Consider the following 27,289-nt stretch of genomic DNA (forward strand, 5'->3'; position numbering starts at 1 on the left):
GGAATTTCACAAAAAGTTACTAAACAGAACAGTACTTCAATTCTGTGATGGAGAAGAGTCTCCAACAGCTAGAAAAACAGGGCAATCTGTGAAAAAATAAATTGTTCTGGCTCAGGGACCTCCGTACTTTTGTCTTCTCTGCTCACTTGGTTTTTTATTCAGAAAGTATAATGACAGACAAAAAATTTTAGTGGAATGAAGAGACACTGCAGCAGCAAGAACATAATTTCGTGTAAAATGCACCAATGAAAGTACATAGTTACTTTTTTACAACATATATTGCCAATTGTGGTAATGGACGCAATGACAAATGATTCACAAGAGCTGCAAATAAAAAAATTTCAGGAAATAGAAAATATTCTCAATCGTATTAATGGGAGCCATTGGAACTAAAATCACGCACCGTCATGCACAGAATCTCTGGTAAATAAAACTTTATGATAAGTGATGATACAATAATTGTCGTACTGTGTATCGACATCACTCTACCAGCGTATCACAGCTGGCAATGGAAGTTTACATTCAATGCCAACAGCAGTTGTGCAGGATCCGGTGGACCCAATGCAGCATGCCTGCAGCCATGCTGGACTATAAGCACTCTCTGCCACCACAATATAGGATGGCTGGTGGCACCACTCTTGCACCTGGAGCCACTCCTCAGAGACATCTGGACTTCGTGTCTTGCTGCATTACCTGTGATACAAGTTAAATAAATCTGCTGTTTGTTGTACTAACTCTTTTGTTAATCATCTCAGCTCCTATCCAGCTTTCCTACGAAGACTGTTGTTGCACCAATCTGTAGGCTCTCTCTCCTTACTGTTGTGTACGACAGTGTACACTACAATAACTGTCTCAGATGTTACCAAAATTAAGTTTCATAGTTTTCTTAACAGCTTTCTCACTGGGCGATTCTACAAGGTCCAACAAAACACAAATTTGTCAGTGACGACTTTTTTAACACAGGCAGAGCAGTTGCACAACTATTACATTATTTTATGTTTTCCTTGGAATACTCTCATGTTTTCAAGACAAAATGTGCATGAAATGTATCTATAAACTTTCAGCATGTTCATGCATCATTTTCAGTCCAAATATGCCAGTGGCTCTGGTTTTCCCATCAACTGAAGTCAAAATATATATTTTCTTGAAAAGCTCTTGTAACATCAGTTTTTATTGTTTTTGCAATACTGGCAAGAATTTTCACTTGGAAAGTACTCACATTTGAAAGTGCCACAAAGAGGCAATGCTGTACGACTGTTAGATGACCTCAAGATGCCTATTTTCACGACGGCCTCTGTAACAGAATTATTTATGTATACTGTATAAATAAATTTTATCTTTGCCTAGATATTGTTTACGAACTTCAAACCTACTGAAACTGATACAACACACAACATAATGTTTGCATAAAATTGATAACTATTCCAGATGACTACCATGAACATACACAGAGCTCATGATTATGCAGTAACCATTTGTCGCAGATACCTTTACGTAACCAGAATGAGATTTTCACTCTGCAGCGGAGTGTACACTGATATGAAACTTCCTGGCAGCTGGACTGAGACTCGAACTCGGGGCCTTTGCATTTCGCGGGCAAGTGCTCTTTACCATCTGAGTTACCCAAGCACGACTCATGACCCGCCCTCACAGCTTTAATTCTGCTAGTACCTCGTCTCCTACCTTCCAAACTTCACAGAAGCTCTCCTGTGAACCCTGCAGAACTAGCACTCCTGGAAGAAAGGATACTGCGGAGGCAAAGGTCCCGAGTTCGAGTTTCGGTCCAGCACACAGTTTTAATCTGCCAGGAAGTTTCACCTCTACATAACTCTCCATAGTAAATTAGAAACAGATACACTGATCATCCAGTACTACAGGCAACTACTGACATTTCATTAGAATAAGAAGTTTATTAACTATGTTTTTAAAAAGTATGGGAAATAGTTTTGTCAAAAATGAAACAAGAAATATAAAATTACATTGGCAAATAATAAAATCTCATTTGTTTTGTTTACTTGTATTAGCTCTTGAAAAAGCTCATGTACAAACAACATGAGCCCTTCTGTCATTACACTATTACCATTGTTATGAAGTAATCACTTTTGGTAGATACTTTTATGTAACTTTCCCAGTCTAATTAAAAACAGACCTATTCTTATCCACAGACAACTATTGACATTTCATTATACAAGAGACTTTATTAAACATGCTTTTAAAGAATATTAATATATAGTTTTAAAACATATCAAATATAAACAAGGACTACAAATATTAAATAGTGTCAAGTCATAAAACCTCAGTCAGTGTTTATATGTCTTAGTTCTTGAAAATGGTGATTCTGGTACAGTCAGTTCTTTTGTAGATTTTGCAACTACAACAGTAGCATATTTGGAAATCGGTTGGGCCTTATGAATAGCCTCCCTGCGCAGTCTTGCTTTTTCTTCTTCCTCTTCTCTTTCCTGCTCCTCTTTGAGCTGAAATGACAAAAGCATCAGTAACGAACAATGACAATCATCATCATGAAGTAGAAACTTTGGGCATTTTTTTTTCACTCATGACAATGCAGTTTAATGTGATGAACTATAGCTTGAAATACAAAACAAAAATTGAACAGATAACTGAAGGGTGGCACATAGTGCACGTGTCTGAGCTTTACATCTATCTTTAGAGTCGGCAACTACTCTTCTTTTTTCTCAGTACAAAATACAAAAATATGGATGTATGTGTAAAATTCACATAAGGACCTGCAATTATACTGAAAGTTTGTGAGAGGTTGCAAGGGGTGACTAGCTGGTGGGAAAAGGGGAGAAAAGGGTGGTGGTGGTGGTGGTGACGGGGGGGGGGGGGGGGGGGGTGTAATAAGGGTGTATGGAAGAATGGAAAGGCAGAAGAAGAGGCCAGGGGCTCCCAATGGGGAAAAAAACACCACACACACACACACACACACACACACACACACACACAAAGTGTATCTATGGCAGTTAACAGTTTAACATACTCCCCATGTTTCCAGAATGAGATTTTCACTCTGCAGCGGAGTGTGCGCTGATATGAAACTTCCTGGCAGATTAAAACTGTGCCTGACCGAGACTCGAACTCGGGACCTTTGCCTTTCGCGGGCAAGTGCTCTACCATCTGAGCTACCGAAGCACGACTCACGCGCGGTACCCACAGCTTCATATCAGTTTCATATCAGCGCACACTCTGCTCCAGAGTGAAAATCTCATTCTGGAAACATCCCCTAGGCTGTGGCTAAGCCATGTCTCCACAGTATCCTTTCTTTCAGGAGTGCTAGTTCTGCAAGGTTCGCAGAAGAGCTTCTGTAAAGTTTGGAAGGTAGGAGACGAGATACTGGCAGAAGTAAAGCTGTGGGTACTGCGCATGAGTCTTGCTTCGGTAGCTCAGATGGTAGAGCACTTGCCCGCGAAAGGCAAAGGTCCCGAGTTCGAGTCTCGGTCGGGCATACAGTTTTAATCTGCCAGGAAGTTTCATACTCCCCATGGTCTACCAGCTTAACATGGATGGGGAAATTTGTGTGCCTCAATGATCCACTGTGCTATGCTGGCGGCAGCAATCCTGGTAGGTCACCCATGTAAGATTGGTCAGATCCCACACGAAGTGTAGTTCTCCTAGTTGGCTCCATTCTTGGGAGTATATGGGTGCAAACCAGATGGGGCCCTAGCTAAGTCTGACATTACTTCCACTTACTTGTGCCAGGCTGCATTTGCTTTCTTTTGTATCAACCTTTTCCTCCCCCCCCCCTTCCTCCCTCTGCCCCAGTAGATGTAGATGTGAAACTGTAAGAGGCATTAGACCTAACCCTGCTGCCTTGCAGATAGGCACAGACCTGCCAAAGGCTAAGAAAGAAAACCTTGAACAAAAATTACCTGTCTGTCCTGGATGGGAGTTTTGTTAGAGGTCAATAAGCCATGTACGTAAAAATGTACAGACTGCAAGGGCTCACACAGAGCCTTGGAATAAAGGAAGGCTGAGGAAGAGACCAATGTCAGGCAACCCAGCTTGGATTCAATTATCACTCCTACCATGCTGTCCACCCCTTCCCCACCCAATGGTAAAGTCTTTCTTCTTCTGACACTTCAGGATTAGGCCTAGAGCCTATTCTGGTATCACATCTACGTCTACATGATTACTCTGCAAATCACATTTAAGTGCCTGACACTGGGTTCATGGAATCACCTTCAAGCTATTTCTCTCAAACAGCGTACCGGAAAATAAACGCATGAATCGTTACTGCTAGTTCCGACTTCTCTTATTACAATGACCATTTCTACCTATGTAGGTGGGCACCACACATTATTTTCGCATTCAGAGAAGAAAGTTGGTGATCGAAATTTGGTGAAAAGATCTCACCGGAACAAAAAATGCCTTTGTTCTAACGTTTGCCACCACAACTCGCATACCATATTGGCAACACTCTCCCCCCTATTTCACGATAATAAAAAACTAGTTGACCTTCTTTGAACTTCTTCAATGTCCTTTGTCAAACTTATCTGATAAGGATCCTATACTGCACAGTAATACAGTCTCTGTAGTGAATCTGTTGCCTCTAAAGTGTTCTGTCAAAAAATGCTTGCCTTTCCCAGAACACTTTGTATGTGATCACTCCATTTCAAGTTATTCGTACGAGTGTTGCCAGAAATTAATGCACCACATTATTTTCCTCAGCCGAAAATAGTGCAACAAATGCAAAACATTACGTATGTATTATATGAAGTCTCCTGAGTGAGCGCGTCAAGTTCCCATCACTTTCAACAGATAGCGTAGCTGCAGGACAGTTTCAAAATGGCATTTGTAGGTGATTTACGTTACAAGCAACATGCTGTCATTTAATTTCTCACTGCAGAGGATTAACTGTGGGGAATATTCACAAACACTTGTGCAAAGTCTATGGAGCACCTGCTGTCAACAGAAGTACAGTTAGTCGTTGGGCAAGGCGTGCGAGGTCATCTGAAGGCGGTTTGGCAGAGTGCCATGATTTGCAGCGGTTAGGGAGACCATCCACAGCTGTCACACCTGACAGCCCTGACCTAGCTCCCTCAGACTTTCCCCTCATTTGGGCAATTAAAGGATGCCATTCATGAAAGACATTTTGAGGACAATGAGGAGGTGATACACACGGTGGAACACAGCTCTGCCACCAGAACAAGGATTGGTAACGACAGGGTATACATGCCCTCGTTTCACGCTGAAGCAAGGCCATAGAATAGGATGGAGATTATGTGGAAAAATAGGGTGTGTAGATAAAATACCGTTCTTTTTTGTGTGTATTTCTCATTATGTTCAACAAAGAATTGTTCAAGAAAAAATGCGGTGCATTACTTCGTGGACAACCCTCGTAATGCTAATCCTTAGGTATTCAGTTAAATTCGCAGCCTTTCGATTTGTCTTATTTATCATTTAACCAAAATTTAGAAGAATTCTTTTAGACTCCTTTGGATAACTTCACATCTTTTTAGTCAATTGCCACTTTTCGCACCCTACAGGTATCTTGTCTAAATCATTTTGCAATTGATTTAGATCATCTTATGATTTTACAAGATAGTAAATGGCAGCAGCATCTGCAAACAATTTAAGAGGGCTGATCAGACTGTCTCCTAGATTGTTTACACATATCAGGAGCACCAGACAGCCTGTAACACCATCCTGACGAATGCCAGATATCACTTATGTTTTACTTGATAACTTTCCATCAGTTACTATGAACTGTGATCTCCCGCATGCTGTTCAAGAGTGGAACAGTAGATAAACAGCTTGAAGGTGGTTCGATGAACCGTCTGCCACGCACTTAACTGTGAACTGCAGACTGGTCCTGTGGCTGTAGATGTGATACCGGAACAGGCCCTAGGCCTAGCCTGGAATGGCAAAAGCAAGAATTGAATTTCTCTAGGCCTAACTCTAGAGTACCAGAAGAAGAAGAAGAAGAAGAAAATAGTTTGCCACTAGGTGAGGGAGCACCGTTTCATTTAAATAAGTGTACGTTTGCGCAAAAAAATACACTTTCTAAATATTATTACAATCTTTTTATTGGCTAACAGTACACGTCCCTGATAACCAATCTATTCTGTGAAGACTGCACATCAATATCACTTTCCACTTCCACAATATCTGCAGTGCAGGTTTTAGGTTATTCACCATGAATATGTCATCTCATGTAACTATGTTATGCGCTGTGGACACTGAAATCCCTCACAAAATATGGAAGTTCTAACTGTCTGCACTATCTACGTCAATCTACTTGGCTGATGTGTGTCGACTGTGGACAATAAGCTGAGACAAGTGTACAATTTTGGTAATGTTTCCTACTAATACCCTGATTTATAATGAATTAAAAAAGGTAATAGGACTGCCAGTTTGAGAACATTTTTCCACACAAGCTACTTGTCATTTGGCACCTTCCTCCTCTTCCCACGTACACTTCCACTTGTTTCAATTTTCAGTAGCAGTTAAGATACGAAAACCCCGCATTTCTGCACCCTTGGCACCCCAAGCAGCTGCTACTAATTGTGATACATCTATGTACATACTCTGAAAACCACTGTATGTTGTATGGCCAAAAGTACCTTGAACCACTATTAATCATTTACTTTCCTGTTTCATTCGCAAATAGACAGAGAAAAACAACTGTCTGAAACCCTCCATATGGGCCCCAATTTCTCACATTTTATCTTCAAGGTTCTTATGCAAAATGTACATCGCCGAGAGCGGAATTGTCCCGCATACAAATCTTATAGCTAAGGCATCTCTGATGCCCCAAGCAATAGCTTTTATCTCTTGGGCCTTACACCGGCACTGCACTTCTCTTAATTAACTACATGAGTACAACAGTAGGTATTTCAATGGTTACACCACCACCTCACTGAAGTAGTTGGAAATGAATGCATCTGCTTGTTAATTAATTACTCTTTCTTTCTACACCAGTAAACCACAATTCTTGAAGAATACAGAGTACTTATAAATGGTGGAAAAATCGAATTTTTTTATGACTTTATTAAATTCTATAGTCTTTCCTCATTACATTGATATATACATTATAGGGTTTCAAATGAAAAATGACCTATATACACCAAATTTTAAAGTTAAGGTCATGAACGCCACCGCACTCCCTTTTTTCTGTTACAGAAACCAGTATTATTTCAAAAAGAACTGTGAACTTTCTGTTTCCAGCGATTATATGTATGATACATTGTATGTGTTAGTAACAATGCAGATGTCTAGTGTCTGTAAATGATTACCTATGCTAGTATTGACTTTTGTTTCGCTGAAGCAGTTTGTTCATGTGTTACTGAATCTTTGTTGCCCTAATGCTACATATATTTGTGGAAGTACACATCCTTTATTGTGCAATAAATACGAACTATGCCACGCATCAAGAAATTCATTGAAAGGAAATTCTGTGGTAACCAGTTCACAAACAAAGCAAGCCACACTGTTGAAAGTAACCTATGTATCAGTTCTCAGGCAAGAAACTCCCACATGGCACGCCTCCTGGTGACTCAAATTTGTGTGTTAACAATGACGCTGTTTGTAATGGATTTGTAGTTGTTGACGTGGGCATCTTATCTTCTTCGATAAAGGAAGTGGCGAAATGTAAACAATGTGATAGTGTAGGTTGTCTGGAAATAACTGAACAACAAAGTAGCAGGAAGGGTTTAGCGTCAAAATTAGTTGTTGTGTGTAGATCCTGCAATAAATCTACCTCGAAAATGACTTCAAACATTGTGCATAATTCGTATGATGTGAATCTGAAGTTAGTGTATGCAATGCCTGCAAAGGAAAAGGAAAAGGAAAAAAGGCTTTTCAAACATGTTATGGTTTGATGGACCTACCTCCTCCTCCGAGTAGGTTCAACAAGTGCATAAAAATACTTTTAGGTGCCTTGACGGTTGTGTCTGAAGCATCTATGAAACATGCAGTAGAAGAAACTGTGGAACCAGGGACATTACTGCAGCACTTGAAGAGACATGGCAACATCGAGGACATCTTTCCTTGAATGGCGTTTGAAGTGCTACTTCTCTGGAGTATGGAAAAGTTGAGTGCTTATCTCAGTACTGCCACATCTGTCATGGTAACACTGAAGGACATACTGAACACCAGTTTTCTAAGAATTATGATGGTTACAGTGGACATATGGAGTGTGATTGAGCTCTAAAAATATTTCAGAGGTCGGTGCCTGTTTATAACGTTAGATATACAAAGTACCTAGGTAATGGGGACTCTAAAGATTTCAGTAAAATTAATGAGTTCAATGTTTATGGTGATAGCTTGGTAACAAAACTGGAGTGTTGTGGACATGTGCGAAAGAGGATGGGTGCTAGATTGAGGAGGCTATGAAGAGAAATGGAAGGAAAGTTGCTATCTGATGGGAAAATCTGTGTCTGGCCAAGGCACACTGACAGAAACTGAAATAGACCTTCTTCAGAGTTGTTATGGACTGGCCATTAGATGAACTGCACCTCTGAATGATGTTGGAGCAATGAGAAAAGCTGTATCGGCCACCTACTTTCTTAAGTTGTCCACAGATAACCACCCTGTTCACAGGCTTTGCCTTAAAGAAGGGTATTCCTGGTGTGGTTATCAAAAAGCAAAAGAAAGTGGTCAAATGTACAATTAGAAGCATTCTCTTCCTGAGCCCATTATGAATGAAATAAAACTAGTTTTTAGAGACCTGAGTGACCCTGTTTTGCTTAGTAAATGTCTTCATGGGGGCACTTAGAATACAAATGAAAGTTTCAACCATTGCATATGGGAAAGACTACCCAAAAATGTTTTTCTAGGAGTAAATACATTAAAATTTGGTGTACTAGATGCAGTGATATGTTTCAATGCTGGAGCGGTAAGAAGGTTGCAAGTCTTGAGAAATTTAGGCATAAAATGTGGCTCTAATATGGAAGATCAATTGCTTGTGTGTGACAGACAATGAGTGCATGAAGGTGAAAGATTTGCTCTTCAAGTTACCACAGAAGCAAGAATTGCTAAAAGTAATGCCAAGAGGAAGCATGAAGACGAAGAAATGCTGCAGGATGAAGACAATGCTTGAGGCATGTCCTAAGGCACAGTTTAATTGGACTCATATCTTCATTTCAGGGTGTATACATGGACAAGGAAAAAAATCCCCGGATTTCCCGGTTAAAAATACACTTTCTCCTGGGTGACAGTATATTTTCCCTTATCAATCCTTTGAATCCTAAGGACATCACACACATCCATGCCCGAGGCAGGATTCAAACCTGCGACCGTAGCAGTCACGCGGACTGTCAAAATTTGTTCGCCAATTAACTTCACTAACCTTGCCAGAATCACAGGTTTAGTTATCCAGCGATTATTTTCCGGTTAGGCGTTATTACGTGTTCGAACAACAAATTTTCCGCGTTACTTCCAGAATAGAACTTACGCGGCTGCTGGCCAAGGACTGTACTACTGGTCCTTACTAGTGTAGCGATCTGGCCAAGGACTGTACTACTGGTCCTTACTAGTGTAGCGATCTGGCCAAAAATTTTCTGTCAACATTTCATTTTCTTGAATACACTGAGAAGTTAATACGTAATCTTTCTCACCTGTTATTCTTGTCAGTCGTTTATTTCCATCCTGGTAGTCTGAATCTATGGATTTCGCTAGTAATTATAACAATGCCGATCATTCGCAAACCGAATCAACCACATAAACAGACAGCCATTGGCATTCATCCGTTCGCCTTTACTCCCTCAAGCTCGTGTAGCCCCGTCCCCTTTTGTACACTATGCATGCATTCATTCATTCATTCAAAAGTCAACTTATGATTCATTCAGAAATCAACTTAAAATGTGTTCAAAAATCAACAGGGAAGCATTTCAACATCATATGAATAATCGATAGAAAAACGTGCGCTGAATGCTAGGCGCTTTATGAAACAAGTTTTTTTCCTCAAGAATATGAATTTGGCGCCCCCCCCCTTCCCCGGTAACATCTAACTGCTTGCTGCGACTGCTTGCAACAGCCAACAGCCACATTCCTGTAGCCAGAAGCGGGAGAATCTACTACTCAAACGTGACTCAACTGCGCATGCGCATGAGCCCGCGCGTAATTGCTAAAACAAATCGAATGTAAACAGTTGCGACTTCACGCTCATTGGAGGCAGTTTGTTGTTACGAAGCACTGCAAAGTCTTCCTAAGGCCTTTGACACATTTACAGTTGGCAGACGCTTGCATGAGCACTGTTGTGTCATTGATGTATATGGCGCATTTCCGTTGCAATTTTTCTCTCGTTTATGTTTTATTTTTGAAGTATTATTCTGCAGTAGCGGGATACAGTAATATCCTTTGTTAGAGTATCGGTTCTTACCAGTCAAAATTACAAAAATTTAACTGAAAACTAAAACAATGAAAATTTCCCTGAATTCTAAAAATATCCCGGGTTTTTCCCGGTTTTCTCCCGGATGAAAAAATTCCCGGGTTTTTCCCGGATCGTATACACCCTGCATTTGCAATTTCCCGCAAGTTGTGTTTTTCAGATTTCGGGCACAATTCTTTCCTAAAGTTTATAAAGCATTGCTCTATTTTTTTCCTGTAACTTGCAATAGTTCATAATTATGTAGTAGACCTAAGCTTTATTGCAGAATCAACTAAATTATAGAAAAAATAACATTTTTAAAAGGAAAACAATTATGAAAATTAAAATGTAAGATGTAATATTTTTTATCCTTGTAATATACATAATACGTGGAATTAAATAGGTCTAGTACCTCAGCCATTATGTCATGCATATCTGGTAAAATTCTGGTCTCCTTCAAACGTATAACATTGGATTAAATGATACCTCAATTTGAGGAAGCATTTTGAAAAAAAATTTCATCCATTTCTTTGTAATTTTTTAATAACCCTAAGCAGGTTCAAAAATATTCAAAATACTTCTAATTTGTTTAGAAAGTGTGCTGAATTACCCAATATCAATTTAAAAAATCTGTGAACATATGCATTATAAACAGCGTCCAAAAGAAATAGGTGTTGATTTTTATATAATTCAGAAAAGTACCCTGTATCCTTAAAGAATGTAAGTCTCATGTATAAAATAGCCTCAGATGTATGATTACTTTCCAAATGAGTTAATGTGTTAAATATCTGACATTAGTAAGTAAGCAGAGAAAGTTTAGAACAGGTTTTATGTTTGAAGTTTGTTGGCAGTTGCAAAGTGCTCTTATTATGAAACACTGAATGAATCCAGTCTGGGTAATTTGCACTTCATTTTAGGCAAAATTGCTTTTTACACTTGTCAATTTTTACGACACCATATCTCCTGAACTACATGTCGTAGAATGAGATGATTTTGTGGATAAATTCAGTGCTATATGCGGATACTGTCTGCAAAGTGTGTTGCAAACACAATTAGTAGTAAAAAAGTAATTTTACTGCAAGAACAGCAAAAATGAAGTATGAAACTTATTCCCTTTCATCATTTTGCATGGGACATTTGTGGGAAAGTTTCATAACAGTTAAAGTTATGTTTGTTGGAAGTTGCTAAGTGCACTCATTCTCAAACACAGGATGAATGCAGTAGGTATAATTTGTGTCTTGTGCACTACAGTGTCTCAAGACATAAGCATAAGCACATGTAATAAATGTCTTATTGTGATAAACTTTTAATATAATGTTATCCCTGTTAATGAGTAGAGTATAAGAGCATTTTAAATTTTGCCAATAATTACGTGAAATATTGAAAATAAAATTTTTGTTGTCCTAGCTGGAAGCCACTAAGCAACCTGCAGCTGGGACAGTAATACAGATCCCTGAATGCACTCCTCCACTACAGGACTTTATTTTGAGTCGGGGTGTGAGGTGGCACATGTGTGCAGAAAAGATGAGAAATTTCTTACCTTCAAGGCACCACATTTATCCCAGTGCCTACTGAAACAAACAGCATCCACTGAAAGTGAAATCCTATTGCAAGATAACTTGTGTCTTGCTGCGATAAATGTTGTCAACAGAAAATAATTCAAAGTAAACATCTTTACCAAATATGAATTTAGTCAATGGTAGCTAAAATAAATGTTCTCGAAATACAGTGGGTGTAACTCGATCTTGTTAAAAATAATAAATGTTGACCAGAATTTATCTTCATTTTGTTACTTTGCTGCAGTTGATCTTCCCTGTAAGTTTCTTAAGTGAAAACGGGCCAGAGAACACCATGGTTAAAATGATGTGAAAAGAGTTATATTTTCAGCCATACAATTTATCAAGTCACAGAATGCTGCTCCAGATTTTATAACATACTGTATCTCCCAGATGATTTCTCACGGGTCTTATACACGCTTGCTAATAACTGATGCATTGTTGCGTATAGTAAATTCGCTAATTAGAGTTACAGAAGTAATCGTCGTGCATCGAGGGAGAGCTCCGGATCAGGGTGGACCGTAGTACAGTGACAGAAGTGGACCACCCGCGATTTTAAAGGATAGAACTGAAATCCGTGTGAGAGGGTCCATGCAGAGGCATGCAGTGTAGCTCCCTGGAGCTGCCGCTCTGCAGAGGCCATTGAAGAGGAACTAATCCAAATGCAGAAATCATTCACATACAGAGCAGGGGAGACCAAAGGACCGACGGAGGCCACAAGTCCGTCTATAGCAATGCGGAAAAGAAATACACTCAATACAGAACCCAGTGGGATGCCATTCTCCTGGGTCCATGGAGAAGTAAAAACAATACCAACCCGAACCCTGAACAATCGATGGAACAGGAACTGGCGGATAAAAATCGGAAGCAGGCCTCGAAGACCCCACTCATGAAGTGTACCGTATTTACTCGAATCTCAGCCGCACTTTTTTCTGGTTTTTGTAATCCAAAAAACCGCCTGCGGCTTAGAATCGAGTGCAAAGCAAACGGAAGTTCTGAAAAATGTTGGTAGGTGCCACTACAACTAACTTCTACTGTCGAATATATGTAGCGCTACACAGGCATGCTTTGTAGGCACAAAGATAAATACTGGCGCCAAAACCTCTGCGTCAGTAAATAAATTAAAAGAAAAGAAAAGAAAAAAAAAGAAAAGAAAAGGAAAAAAAAAGAAAGGTGGAAGACGAGCTTTTTTTCTCCGCCCCGAGTTTCGATCACGGCATTTTCATACATTATCCAACGAAGTAAATAGAAATTCCGTATTGTTCATCTTCGAATGTAGCAGAATTTCAATGTACTACGAAAATCCGACTAGCAAGACTGTTTAGGATGTTTGTCAATATGGCTAACTCTACGTTTTGATTTTTTTCCTACCTGTGAGAAGAGATGGTTGCTAATAGGAACCTGATGAAATGTGAATCACATGCAGTATTCTCTTCACCATAAGAATAATACGAATATAAACATTTTGCCATGTATTCTTTTGCGTTTGCTGCTATCTCATTTAAATCCTGTCTGCCTAATAAACTACGAAACTAGAGTGAGACAACAGCAAACGCGGAAGAATATACGTATTGTGTCATGTTTATATTCGTATTATTCTTATGCCTAATAGTGATACAGTCAGAAATGAAGCACGGCAACTGACTAGATTTTTAAATCTAAGATGACTCTAATTTCTGTGCAGAATTTGATGTACTAAAGAAGCGGCCGCAAAGATTTTCAAACGGAGAAAAATTTTCGCCTAACTCTCATTCAGAACATGTTCTATCATACGCAGTCTATTATTTGGTTCTTGTTGATCATTATCAAAGAAAGCAGCAGTGTAAGTAACAACAGATAGCAGTCTCTTGCCATTGTTTCGTTAATGAGACGATTCCTCTCTCTTCTTTTAATTGTAAGCGGCGGTAGCGCACACAAAAGTAAGCCGTGCTGCGAGCGGCGACAGGCCGTAAACACGCACTATCAGAATGCAACAAACAATGAATGAAACAGTACAGTAATGCATTTTCAGCTTAGAGTGATGTGAACACCTGTAACAAATAAAACAGCACTTATCAGATCAAAGCAAAATAAGCAATCGATTCAATCCAGACGGAGCACGTGAAAAAGGAAGGGTACTCGTATAAATACGGACGGAGCACCTGACGCATAGCAATGGCTACCTGGTAAAGCTTAACTGCTAAGCTTACGACTCGAACCAAACTACTGTAGCTGTATCGTCATTCATTCGACCTAAATTGTGTCGCATATTACAATGGACCAACTTTGTTTCGATATGGAGGTGCGGCCTAAAACTTTTCTCTCCCCTTGAATTTCGAGTCGCAAATTTCAGGTGCGGCTTAGATTCAGGAAACTTTTTTTTCCCTTTATTTCGAGTCTCATTTTTCAGGTGCGGCTTAGATTCGAGTGCGGCTTAGATTCGAGTAAATACGGTAAGTAAGATGCAATGGCGCCAAGCCGTGTCATAGGCCTTGCGAAGGTCGAAAAATACTGCAACCAAATGGCGGCGCTGGGAAAAAGCCTGCCAAACTGCAGATTCCAAGTGAAGTAAATGATCGATTGGAGACTGTCCCTCTTGGAAGCCACACTGGTAAGGGGACAATATATCCCGAGATTCGAGGGCCCAATTGAGCCAACACGCTACCATCCGGTCAGGTAACTTGCAAATAACGTTTGTCAGGCCAATAGGTCGATAGCTTTCGACAAACAGGGGGTTCTTACCAGGCTTAAGGACAGGAACCACGATGCTATCCCTCCACTGAGAAGGGAAGTCACCCTGGAGCCACATACGGTTAAACACCCGGAGAAGATGTTGCCGTTGTGGAGCACTGAGATGTTGAAGCAGTTGGTTATGAATGGAGTCTGCGCCAGGGACCGTATCATGAGAAGAAGAAAGTGCAGTAAGAAGGTCCCATTCAGTAAAGGGTTTGTTTTAAGATTCTGACTGACAAGGGGTAAAACTTAAGGCAGAAGCTTTGGCCTGCTGTTTCTGGTGAAGGAAAGCAGCCGGATAGGAGGCTGATGCCGATGCTGTTGCAAAATGGGTCGCAAGATGTTCCGCAAGAATCAACGGGTCCATGCAAAGGCCATCCGGCAGGTGTAGGCCCGGGAGGGTAGACTGCCAACGGGAACCTCGGAGAGAGCGAAGTGTAGCCCATACCTGTGACATAGGAACAGTAGAAGGAAGGGAAGAAATAAAGCGTTCCAAACACATCTGTTTACTCTGTCTGATTAAGTATCGGGCTTTAGCGCGAAGGCGTTTGCAACACCTTATCCTTTGCAACACCCATCCATTGCCAGCCTTATTACCTTCAAAGCCCGATGGCGATCACGGATCGCAATGGCAACTGCCGTACTCCACCACGGGACTTGCCGGCGGCGAAATGGTCCCTATGAGCGCAGGATAGCAAGGCTAGCAGAGCGAACAATCGCATCAGACACGTCATGTAGGATGTCATCAATACAACCTGACAAAGAGAGAAAAAACGACCTGTGCAGTGTATAGAGGACAATCAGCTCATTGGAAAGACTGAGGTAACCTGTCCATCGGGGAGTGGGAAGGCAGCAAGAGTATCAATGGGAAATGATCACTATCACAAAGGTTGCCGTGTGGTGACCAGTGTAATGAAGGGAGGAGGGAGGGAGAAGAAAGAGAAAGATCAATGGCAGAAAAGGTACCATGACCGGCACTGAAATGAGTAGGGGAGAGATCATTAAGAAGGCACAAGTCGTGGTCTGCAAGAAACTGGTCTATGAGAAGACCCCGACTAGATGGGAATGCATTGCCCCATAAGGGATGATGATCATTAAAATCCCAGAGGAGGAGGAAGGGAGGAGGAAGTTGCTGAAGAAGAGCAGTTAGGGCAACAGGTGTATGAGTCCTGTCAGGAGGGAGATAAAGATTGCAAACCGTGACCTCAGAGTCCAGGTGGACCCTAACAGCAACTGCTTCCAATGTAGTTTGAAGAGGAACCCACATGCTAGCAACGTCTGTATGGACCAGTGTACAAACACCACCGGAGGCCCGCTGGGGGCCGACCTGATTTCGACAGAAAACACGGAATCCATGGAGGGTCGGTGCGTGATCATCAGTAAAATGAGATTACTGTAGAACCACACAAGCTGCAGAGTAAAATGAAATAAGGGATTTCAACTCTGGAAGGTGACAGTAATATTCATTACAATTCTATTGGATAACCACAGAACGATGATTCAAATGGGAGGTGAATAGGCTAAAGCCAGTCATGCCGCTGGGTCACCATCTGTCACAGACAAGGAGGGGGCAACATCCACAAACAACATGTCAGAATCAGTTTATGAAGATGGGTATGAGACCTCTGGCGACACTAGAGGCTCCTTGTCGTGGAACTTATGTTTCTTCTTCTTTTCTGTTTGAGATCGAGGAGGGCTGTGCGGCAAAAAGGAGCCAGCTGCAGCAAGATCTGGAATGGTAAGAGGTCGGGCGACCTGGGGGGCCACAGACCGTGGTTCTTGTCGTCATCGTGTGGCAGCAGACCTTTGGCCTGGAAGGTGCCGGAAAGAGGTATCCCGGGAGGGGCATCCTTCACCTGTAGATGCCGAAGAAGTGGGGCACTTCTCCGGCTGGGGAGGGGAAGCGGCACCCGGAGGGAAGGGTGTGGGAGCCACAGGGGAAGGAAGGGGGAGGAAGGGGTGAAGGTGTAACTAAAGCATAGCTAGACGTCATGGACACAGGACGAAGACTTGCGTACTTCTTACGAGCCTCAGTGTAGGTTAGACGATCAAGGGCCTTATACTCTTGTATCTTCTTTTCCTTCTTATAAACAGGGCAATCTGGTGGATGTGGAGAATGATTGCCATGACAATTAACACACACAGGAGGGGGAACACAGGAACTCCCCTCATGGAGTGGACGTCCACAGTCACCACAGAGAGGGGCCTGCGAACAGCGGGGAGACGTGTGTCCAAAACGCAAACACTTAAAACATCTCATAGGTAGTGGGATGTACAGCTTCCGGTCACATCGATAAACCATAATCTTGACCTTCTGAGGGGGGGGGGGGGGGGGGTTATCCCCTTCAAAGGCCAGGACAAAGGCACCAGTATCAATGCAATTGTCCTTCGGACCCTTCTGAACATGCTGAACAAAGTGAACACCCCGCCGTCCGATATGGTCCCAAAGTCCCTCATCAGTTTGAAGGATGAGGTCCCTGTGAAAAATCACACCTTGAACCATATTCAGAGACTGGTGGAGAGTAATGGACACAGGAATTGTGCCAAGATGGTTACAGGCACGAAGGGCTGTAGATTGGGCAGCTGAAGCAGTTTTGATCAACAACGAACCCGACCGCATCTTACTCAGAGAGTGCACTTCACCAAACTTGTCTTCAATGTGTTCCACAAAAAATAAAGGTTTGGTATTGGTGAAAGTATCCCCATCAGCCCTGGTGCAAACCAGATAGCGGGGGAAAGGTTTCGCCCCTGGCCGACGAGCCTGACCCTCCTCCCAGGGGGTAGCCATGAAAGGGAAGGCCGAAGGGGCAGAAGAAGCAGCACTAAAAGAATCATTTCCATGCAGAGAAACAGCCGTAGAAGAACGGCCAGAGTTCTGGACCCATATGCGTTTCATTTGCATAGCGTCCGCTCTGATACCACTCACTCCGATCACGGGCTCTCCCCATGAGCGCCACCCAGCCACAGCAAGGGCTGTCTGGCACCGTGGCCACTGCCAGGAGTTCAGATGCTCCAGGACGACAAGCAACCACTCCTAGGCTTACATGAGGTGGTCACAGCTCAGTTATCAGAAGTGTGAACCCTGTGTTTTCAGGGAGCTCAACCAAAAGGATACATAGAGACCCCACCACACGGGCTGGCTACAGTGCTGGCTATGCACCCTAGCCATCAGACAACGATGTGAAGGAAAAGGTGGAAGGAACTAGGAGGGCACATGTCAGAAACACTAGGTAAGGTGCTCTTCCCCAAATGGCTCACACTATGGAACAGAAATTTAGTAATGGAGGTCAAACCTGATGACAACCAATCTAAGAAAGCTGGCACAAAACCAAAAATTTATACTATTCCCCTACAGTCTGCAGCTGGAATGTGATGATTCCCAAAAACGCTGGGCAAGGTAATATTCTTGTCTAATTTTTGTTACAACTACTTGAAGTAAGACTAACCATTTTTAGACCAAGTCCACACCACACAAATAGAAACAAGAAGAGACAGATCAAAAGTCCAGTCACGCTACATCTGAACATGTGACGAGAACACAACTACAACTGATATTGCAAATTCAATTTAAATGCAAGTAGAAACAGATAGCAAACTTACTTGTCTCCTGCATTCTTCTATAAGCATTTCTTTTTCCTTTATTTTCATTTCAAATCTTTCACGCTCTTTTGAACGAATATCAGTATTTAGACATATAGCTGTTATTTCTTTGAACACACGGTGTGGTTTCACTGGTTCAAATGGTTTTTTCATGAGGACAACAGGAGGCCTGGCTTTAAACCGTGTCACTTCTGCTGCTCGACGGTCTTCTTCAAGCTACAAAAACAATTAGATTCTGCATACACACCAACTGACAGTATTTGTACTAATTTAAGTAAAGCTTTCTAACAAAGAAAGAGTTGGGGGAGATAGATACTTTTGCTTTCAGTGCTCCTTCATGCTGCGCTCTTCTTTCCTCAGTATACAAATGGAAAGGTTCGGGTTGTGTAGGAGGGTGAGATTTTAATTCTGATTGTGAGACTGAACATTTTACTGATTTGGGTATTGGATTTGCACGGAATTCCCGAGCTCTTTTCTCCTCTTCTAAAACCTGAAACAGTAAATCCGATGTACTAACTACAAGCAGAGGAAATGACGCAAAGCAAGTGCAGCTATGAGAAATGTTATGTTTTGGTACAATATTCATTTAAGCTTTTTGTGTTAGTTGCAAACTGTAAAATGCATTATTCACTAACTGCAAACAACTGCTGTACTTAACATTTTAATTTAAACTCAGACTTTTACGTAACATCAACATGCAAAATATGTTCATACAAGGTGAATCTAGAAAGTAATTTCCGATCACGTCCATAGATGGCAAAAGTAGCCAGATAGAAATGTGAATGCACAGGAGTGAAGAAGAGGTATGTGGGAATAATGCTCTGCAGTTTCAATCTTGTGACAGCAGTGGTTACTGCACAGGATAAAAACACAATAGAAAATGGCTGCTCTGATATAGTCTCCCGGCAACTGCAAGGTTTGTGCAGTCATCTGATTTTTGCATGCTCAGGAAAATCTCCAAAAGATATCCATCACCAATTGTGCCACATGTATGGACACTACATTATGAACAACAGTATGGTCAGAAAATGGTGCAGGCAATTCAATGCATGACAAACCAATATTCATGACAAACACCGTAGTGGCTGACCATTCCTGGTAACACCATAACCGATGGAGAAAGTATGGCAAGCAATTTTACAGAACCAGTGCTTCACAATTTCGGAACTCTCTCATCAATTTCCCCTTATGTCTCAGTCACTGTTGCACAAAATTGTCTTATGGTGGCAAAGCAACTGACAGATGAAAACAAAACCAAACATGTGACCACACTACTAACATTCCCTACAGTGGTACCAAGAGAAAGGTTTTAGTTTCTTGACCATGTTGTTATTGGGGATGAAACACGGGTTCATATACATCTACATATATACTCCGCTAGCCACCGAGCAATGCGTGGCAGAAGGCACTGTTTGCACCGAAGTCATATACCCTTTTTATAGACTGCTATGACCTGGGCCTTCTTCCAGTCCTGTGGAATTTTCCGCTGTTCCAATGACCTTTGATGGACGATGGATAAGAATGGTGCTATATTTGTAGCATAGTCAACATAAAATCTTATGGGGATACTGTCTGGGACAGATGCCTTGCCGGCGTCTTAAGGATCTTAACTGTTTTAAAATCCCAGATACACTAAACAATTTGTCGGTCCTCCTTGCGTTTGTCCGATAATTGAAAGGGGGAATAGTGCTGCAGTCCTCTACCATAAACAGGTTTTGAAAGGTAGGTTTAGAATTTCGGCCTTCTGTTTATCATCATCTGTTACATTACCCATACTGTCAGCAAGAGAAGGTATTGAATTACTTGTAGCATTCATAGATTTTACACATGACCAAAAATGTTTGGGGTTATTTTTAGAATCTGCAGATAAGATATTGCTTTCAAATTCGTTAAAAGAATCTCTCATTGACCTTTTGAAAGCTGCTTTCATTTTGCATAATTTGTGTTTGTCAGCGGGGCAGCGACTACGTTTAAAACGACTGTGCAAAATTCTCTGCTTTCTCAGCAACTTCCTAATATGTTTGTTGAACCAAGGTCCTTTCCCTCCTCTATATTTTTGCTAGGCACATATTTCTCTAGCACGTGGTGGACAATATCTTTAAATTCCAACCAAAGATGCTCAATATCTTTGTGTCCCACGGTGAATGCTTGGAGCTGACTATGAAGATATTCTTTAATGACACTTTTATTTGCTTTCCCAAACAAGAAAACTCTAGGTTAGGTTCACCCAATAGCCCCGATGTCATCCAAGGGTCTTATCTATTCCATTTCATGAAGCATTATTGGCAGGAAAATGTTCCGCAACAATGCTGATATGCAGTAAGAGGCAGCTTTGTGGCTCCCGATGTCAGCAGTCTATTCCTATGAAATGGACATACAACTGATGGTACACTATTACTATGAACACCTTAACAATGGTGGTAGCCAGTGACTACGTAAATATTTCGATAAATATTTCTTATTTAGTGATGTTTTTGTTTCCTTTATCAAACATTGGAACTTACTTTCTGGGTTCACCTTGTATTTATCAAAATAAAATGGGTAAAACATGTAATAAATATGTAAAATCATGAAAATACTTTGTTAAGATTTCAAAGTAAAACAATAATTTCAAATAAAATTAACTTCTGAATTACACCATAGCCTACAGTATTATTTTAACGTGCATTTTAACATAAACACGAAAAGCACATTAAGAAGATTTTTTTTTTTTTGCATTATTGTGGAAAAGAGCAGCTCAACCTCAGTAACTGGAGGACCTACAAGCAGCCAGCAAGCATCAAGGCGTCAGTATCGCATTTACAGCAACAAGGCTGCTTATGCAATCTGCAGCTGGGCAAGATGAGCACCACAATCCTGTTGTTGCAGTGGAAAGAAGACACTCTTGCAGAACAGGCCAAGCTGTTTCTATGTCATGCCACAGATTTTTCATTCTGCACATGGCTAGAGGCAATGTGTTGACACAACAAGTGAGTTTCTAACCCATATAAATTACTGCCAATTTTGGCAGAGGTAGACACAATCCAGTGGTGCTTACAACAATGAGAGGCATACGCCAAGCACTGGACCAGGATGAGACAGTAGGCAACTGTCAAAAGGGTAGATCTTCGCCTCACCAGGCCGTCCTTCCCAGGTGAGCCACCTCTAGGCTCACAGCAGCAGCAGCAGCCGCCGCCGCCAGACTCCTGCCCTGACGGCCAAAAAACCGATACCGAGGCGGAACATTCACTCACCTTTCTATGCGGAGGGCATCCTGGTACCACGCACCTTCACTCACAGGGCGAGTTGCAGTCCTAGAGGCTGTCACCCCCACAAGTAATCTGGCAATCCTCCATGTCGCTGGCGCTTTCCATGAGCAGCTAAACTGCACTTAACTGGGGCACACACTGCTGAGCAAGCTCACTGGGTATCAGAGCATTCCCAAGTGCAGAACATGCCAAATAGGGCTTGGCTGCTCCACCGAAGTGCTGCAAGTGCATTAGCATGAAATTTCAATAAAATGTTTGACTTTCTGCCTATATCCCTGCCATAACTCACTGCTGCAACCAACCCTGCACAGAAGTAGCTCATTACTCTGGGCCACTTCAGCTGGTGACAGAAGAGAGATCTACAATGGCTGCAACCAATATCTGTGGATGAGGAAGTTGACTCAACTAAGGCAGCATTGCAGTTTTGTCAACATGTGGTGGCGTGAGCACAGTCTTTTAGTTTAACTGTATCATGGAGAGTCAATGGGTCTCTTGTTATGTGTGTAACTGAATTGATAAGCTCATTATGTGGCGAGCAGACACAGAGTGCTCCATGGGTGTATAAACAGCAATGTTAGTTTCGCAATATTTGTTATGAGCAAGTGGCGCACTTCATTGCCTAAGGGTATACTGTATAACAGGGTTCCCACTCTTTTCCTGATCTGAAAAGTTTGGACTTGAGGGCCTGTGAAAACACACATTCTAAAGAGAAAACTAAAAAAGAAGCTGCAAATTTAAAATATATATTTTTTTTTAATTTAGCAAAACCAATTAAAGGTCACTTTGTGCCACTTTAAAATATGTATTTTGTAAGTATATTTTATACAGATACTATACCAATATCTATATACATATTAATTATAATTATATACTCTAATTTACTTTCACATCTTTCAGCATGGATTCAATTTTAGACTTTATTCCTGTCAATTCTTCTTTTTTTCCCTTCGTTAATCTTCTGAAACTGTTTTATTGGAAAATATATTTCATATCTCCCACATTTTCAGCTTTATCTCCCAAATCATCAGCACATTTCTCTAGTTCACTAACAGCACCTTATAATCTCCTCTTTTTGGTTTTAAATTCTTCTATTTCATTTACAACGGCTTTTCTTTTAGAATCTTGCATTCAGCTTGCCTCAATTTTTTCTGTTCTTCAATATGCATTGTATATTTTTTGCCTGATATTAGCAGCAGATAAACGAAGTTCCCTGCTCACTTCACAATTAACTAATTCTCCAGTATGTTTTATGTGTCAGGTATTAGTCTTTGGGCAATAAATGTTTTGCTTTTCATATTTTCCACTTCTATAAATTATTTGATGAGAAACCTCTTTCTACGTCTGCTTGACCACGAGATAAAATCAATAACTTTTTTATGACACTGTGCAGCTTTGAAAAACCTGGAGTCAAGAACATACTCGAAAGAGATCATATCAGATAATACTTGCTCACTTTGTTATAATCTATAGCAGCACTTCACAATCATTATCTCTAATAACTTTAGCTTTCATAAAGTTTCTTAACACCAATTTCATTTTGGCATAACAATCAAAGTGATTTAATGCTATCTGCCTTGGATCTAAAGAAGATAAACTTTAAACCATTAGTGAGATAGTTGGAGATTTTTCTAGCAATTTTTTAACTAGTGAGATCAAAAAATTATGAGTAACAGATCTTAAATTAAAGTTATCTTTTTCACAGACTTTCTAAAAAAGTTAATTTTTTGCTAAAAAGCATAAAATAATTTTATTAAATTCTGTATGGATAGATTTATCTGCCAAATCAAATTCTGATACTTAGTTTGCAGAGGTTAGTTTATCTATGCTTTTTTTATTATATGAAAATTTATACAAAGGTCAAGAACAAACCTTCTGAGATCCTCAGCAAAAGAGGTAACATTGGATTACTGTTTTCATACTTTTCTAAGAATAGGGGTTAACATTCTGGCAACAGATAAGGAAAAATTAAGTTTCACAGTTATCAAATTATCTTCAGTAGCTTTTTCTAATGTCTCATAAGATTCTGAACCTGGTTTGTTAAACTGCTTTCTCCCCCCACACAAAAACAAAATGTTTCACATCATGCCCTATCTTTTATGTCCTCTCTGCTGCTGGAATATTTTCAGATCACCTACAGCTACAAAAATTAAATGAAATTTTATTGTTGTTGTTGTTGTGGTCTTCAGTCCTGAGACTGGTTTGATGCAGCTCTCCATGCTACTCTATCCTGTGCAAGCTGCTTCATCTCCCAGTACCTACTGCAACCTACATCCTTCTGAATCTGCTTGGTGTATTCATCTCTTGGACTCCCCCTACGATTTTTACCCTCCACGCTGCCCTCCAATGCTAAATTTGTGATCCCTTGATGCCTCAAAACATGTCCTACCAACCGATCCCTTCTTCTAGTCAAGTTGTGCCACACACTTCTCTTCTCCCCAATCCTATTCAATACCTCCTCATTAGTTATGTGATCTACCCACCTTATCTTCAGCATTCTTCTGTAGCACCACATTTCGAAAGCTTCTATTCTCTTCTGGCCCAAACTAGTAATCGTCCATGTTTCACTTCGTTAACAAATTTCTCTTCTTCAGAAACTATTTCCTTGCCATTGCCAGTCTACATTTTATATCCTCTCTACTTCGACCATCATCAGTTATTTTACTCCCTAAATAGCAAAACTCCTTTACTACTTTAAGTGTCTCATTTCCTAATCTAATTCCCTCAGCATCACCCGATTTAATTTGACTACATTCCATTATCCTCGTTTTGCTTTTGTTGATGTTCATCTTATATCCTCCTTTCAAGACACTGTCCATTCCGTTCAACTGCTCTTCCAAGTCCTTTGCTGTCTCTGACAGAATTACAATGTCATCGTCGAACCTCAAAGTTTTTATCTCTTCTCCATGGATTTTAATACCTACTCCGAATTTTTCTTTTGTTTCCTTTACTGCTTGCTCAATATACAGATTGAATAACATCGGGGAGAGGCTACAACCCTGTCTTACTCCCTTCCCAACCACTGCTTCCCTTTCATGTTCCTCGACTCTTAAACTGCCATCTGCTTTCTGTACAAATTGTAAATAGCCTTTCGCTCCCTGTATTTTACCCCTGCCACCTTCAGAATTTGAAAGAGAGTATTCCAGTTAACATTGTCATAAGCTTTCTCTAAGTCTACAAATGCTAGAAACGTAGGTTTGCCTTTTCTTAATCTTTCTTCTACGATAAGTCATAAGGTTAGTATTGCCTCACGTGTTCCAACATTTCTACGGAATCCAAACTGATCTTCCCCGAGGTCCGCTTCTACCGGTTTTTCCATTCGTCTGTAAAGAATTCGCATTAGTATTTTGCAGCTGTGACTTATTAAACTGATAGTTCGGTAATTTTCACATCTGTCAACACCTGCTTTCTTTGGGATTGGAATTATTATATTCTTCTTGAAGTCTGAGGGTATTTCGCCTGTCTCATACATCTTGCTCACCAGATGATAGAGTTTTGTCATGACTGGCTCTCCCAAAGCCATCAGTAGTTCTAATGGAATGTTGGCTACTCCCGGGGCCTTGTTTTGACTCAGGTCTTTCAGTGCTCTGTCAAACTCTTCACGCAGTATCTTATCTCCCATTTCGTCTTCATCTACATCCTCTTCCATTTCCATAATATTGTCCTCAAGTACATCGCCCTTGTATAAACCCTCTATATACTCCTTCCACCTTTCTGCCTTCCCTTCTTTGCTTAGAACTGGGTTGCCATCTGAGCTCTTGATATTCATACAAGTGGTTCTCTTCTCTCCAAAGGTCTCTCTAATTTTCCTGTAGGCAGTATCTATCTTACCCCTAGTGAGACAAGCCTCTACATCCTTACATTTGTCCTCTAGCCATCCCTGCTTAGCCATTTTGCACTTCCTGTCGATCTCATTTTTGAGACGTTTGTATTCCTTTTTGCCTGCTTCATTACTGCATTTTTATATTTTCTCCTTTCATCAATTAAATTCAATATTTCTTCTGTTACCCAAGGATTTCTATTAGCCCTCGTCTTTTTACCTACTTGATCGTCTGCTGCCTTCACTACTTCATCCCTCAGAGCTACCCATTCTTCTTCTACTGTATTTCTTTCCCCCATTCCTGTCAATTGTTCCCTTATGCTCTCCCTGAAACTCTCTACAACCTCTGGTACTTTCAGTTTATACAGGTCCCATCTCCTTAAATTCCCACCTTTTTGCAGTTTCTTCAGTTTCAATCTGCAGTTCATAACCAATAGATTGTGGTCAAAATCCACATCTGCCCCTGGAAATGTCTTACAATTTAAAACCTGGTTCCTAAATCTCTGTCTTACCATTATATAATCTATCTGATACCTTTTAGTATCTGCAGGATGCTTCCAGGTATACAACCTTCTTTTATGATTCTTGAACCAAGTGTTAGCTATGATTAAGTTATGCTCTGTGCAAAATTCTACAAGGCAGCTTCCTCTTTCATTTCTTCCCCCCAATCCATATTCACCTACTATGTTTCCTTCTCTCCCTTTTCCTACTGACGAATTCCAGTCACCCATGACTATTAAATTTTCGTCTCCCTTCACTACCTGAATAATTTCTTTTATCTCGTCATACATTTCATCAATTTCTTCATCATCTGCAGAGCTAGTTGGCATATAAACTTGTACTACTGTAGTAGGCATGGGCTTTGTGTACATCTTGGTCACAATAATGCGTTCACTATGCTGTTTGTAGTAGCTAACCCGCACTCCTATTTTTTTATTCATTATTAAACCTACTCCTGCATTACCCCTATTTGATTTTGTATTTATAACCCTGTAATCATCTGACCAAAAGTCTTGTTCCTCCTGCCACCGAACTTCACTAATTCCCACTATATCTAACTTTAACCTATCCATTTGCCTTTTTAAATTTTCTAACCTACCTGCCCGATTAAGGGATCTGACATTCCACACTCCGATCCGTAGAATGCCAGTTTTCTTTCTCCTGATAACGACGTCCTCTTGAGTAGTCCCCGCCCGGAGATCCGAATGGGGGACTATTTTACCTCCAGAATATTTTACCCAAGAGGACCCCATCATCATTTAATCATACAGTAAAGCTGCATGTCCTCGGGAAAAATTACGGCTGTAGTTTCCCCTTGCTTTCAGCCGTTCGCAGTACCAGCACAGCAAGGCCATTTTGGTTAATGTTACAAGGCCAGATCAGTCAATCATCCAGACTGTTGCCCCTGCAACTACTGAAAAGGCTGCTGCCCCTCTTCAGGAACCACATGTTTGTCTGGCCTCTCAACAGATACCCCTCCGTTGTGGTTGCACCTACAGTACGGCCATCTGTATCGCTGAGGCACGCAAGCCTCCCCACCAACAGCAAGGTCCATGGTTCATGGGAGAGGGGGGGGGGAGGGGGGATTTTTATTACTTGTTGAAATTTTTTAGAAATGCCACTTCTTTCTTAAAAGCATTATTCATCACATACAGACCACAGCTACCTAAATTACACTCCTGTTTAATGAGTTCTCAATTTAAATTTCCTTGAATCATACCAAATAGTTTCCAATTAACAGCTGCACCGTCCACTGAAATCTGAATTAACTTTTGTATGTTCGGTTTACTTGTTAGATTATAAAATGCTTTCATAGCATCCTCAGCAGTACTGTGACCTAGGAAAGCAGAATGCAGATATTGTGTTTGTACTTTATTGATTACCTCTACCTGTAACAGATGTGTAAATCCATTTGCTTGGCCTGTAAAGATTTATTTAATGCTTCATCAAAGCACAGTGCGAAACTATCCACATAATTAATTTTATTATGCAGTATATACATAATTAATTTTATTATACAGTGCATTCA

At 40.8% G+C, this 27,289-nt stretch overlaps 1 protein-coding gene across 1 annotated transcript in view; it reads right to left on the reverse strand.

The window, feature by feature from the left end:
* Positions 1–327: 327 nt before the first annotated feature.
* LOC126236134 (targeting protein for Xklp2 homolog) overlaps positions 328–27,289 on the reverse strand; it is a 132,342-nt gene continuing 105,380 nt past the window's right edge. The window contains exons 9-11 of the mRNA XM_049945214.1: positions 18,512–18,685; positions 18,196–18,411; positions 328–2,474 (exon numbers count right to left, since the gene is read on the reverse strand). Of these exons, the coding sequence (XP_049801171.1) occupies positions 2,301–2,474; positions 18,196–18,411; positions 18,512–18,685 (564 nt within the window). The 3' untranslated portion in view covers positions 328–2,300. The remainder of the gene's footprint in view (positions 2,475–18,195; positions 18,412–18,511; positions 18,686–27,289) is intronic.

Source organism: Schistocerca nitens, chromosome 2 (assembly GCF_023898315.1).
Source record: "Schistocerca nitens isolate TAMUIC-IGC-003100 chromosome 2, iqSchNite1.1, whole genome shotgun sequence".
NCBI lineage: Eukaryota > Metazoa > Arthropoda > Insecta > Orthoptera > Acrididae > Schistocerca > Schistocerca nitens.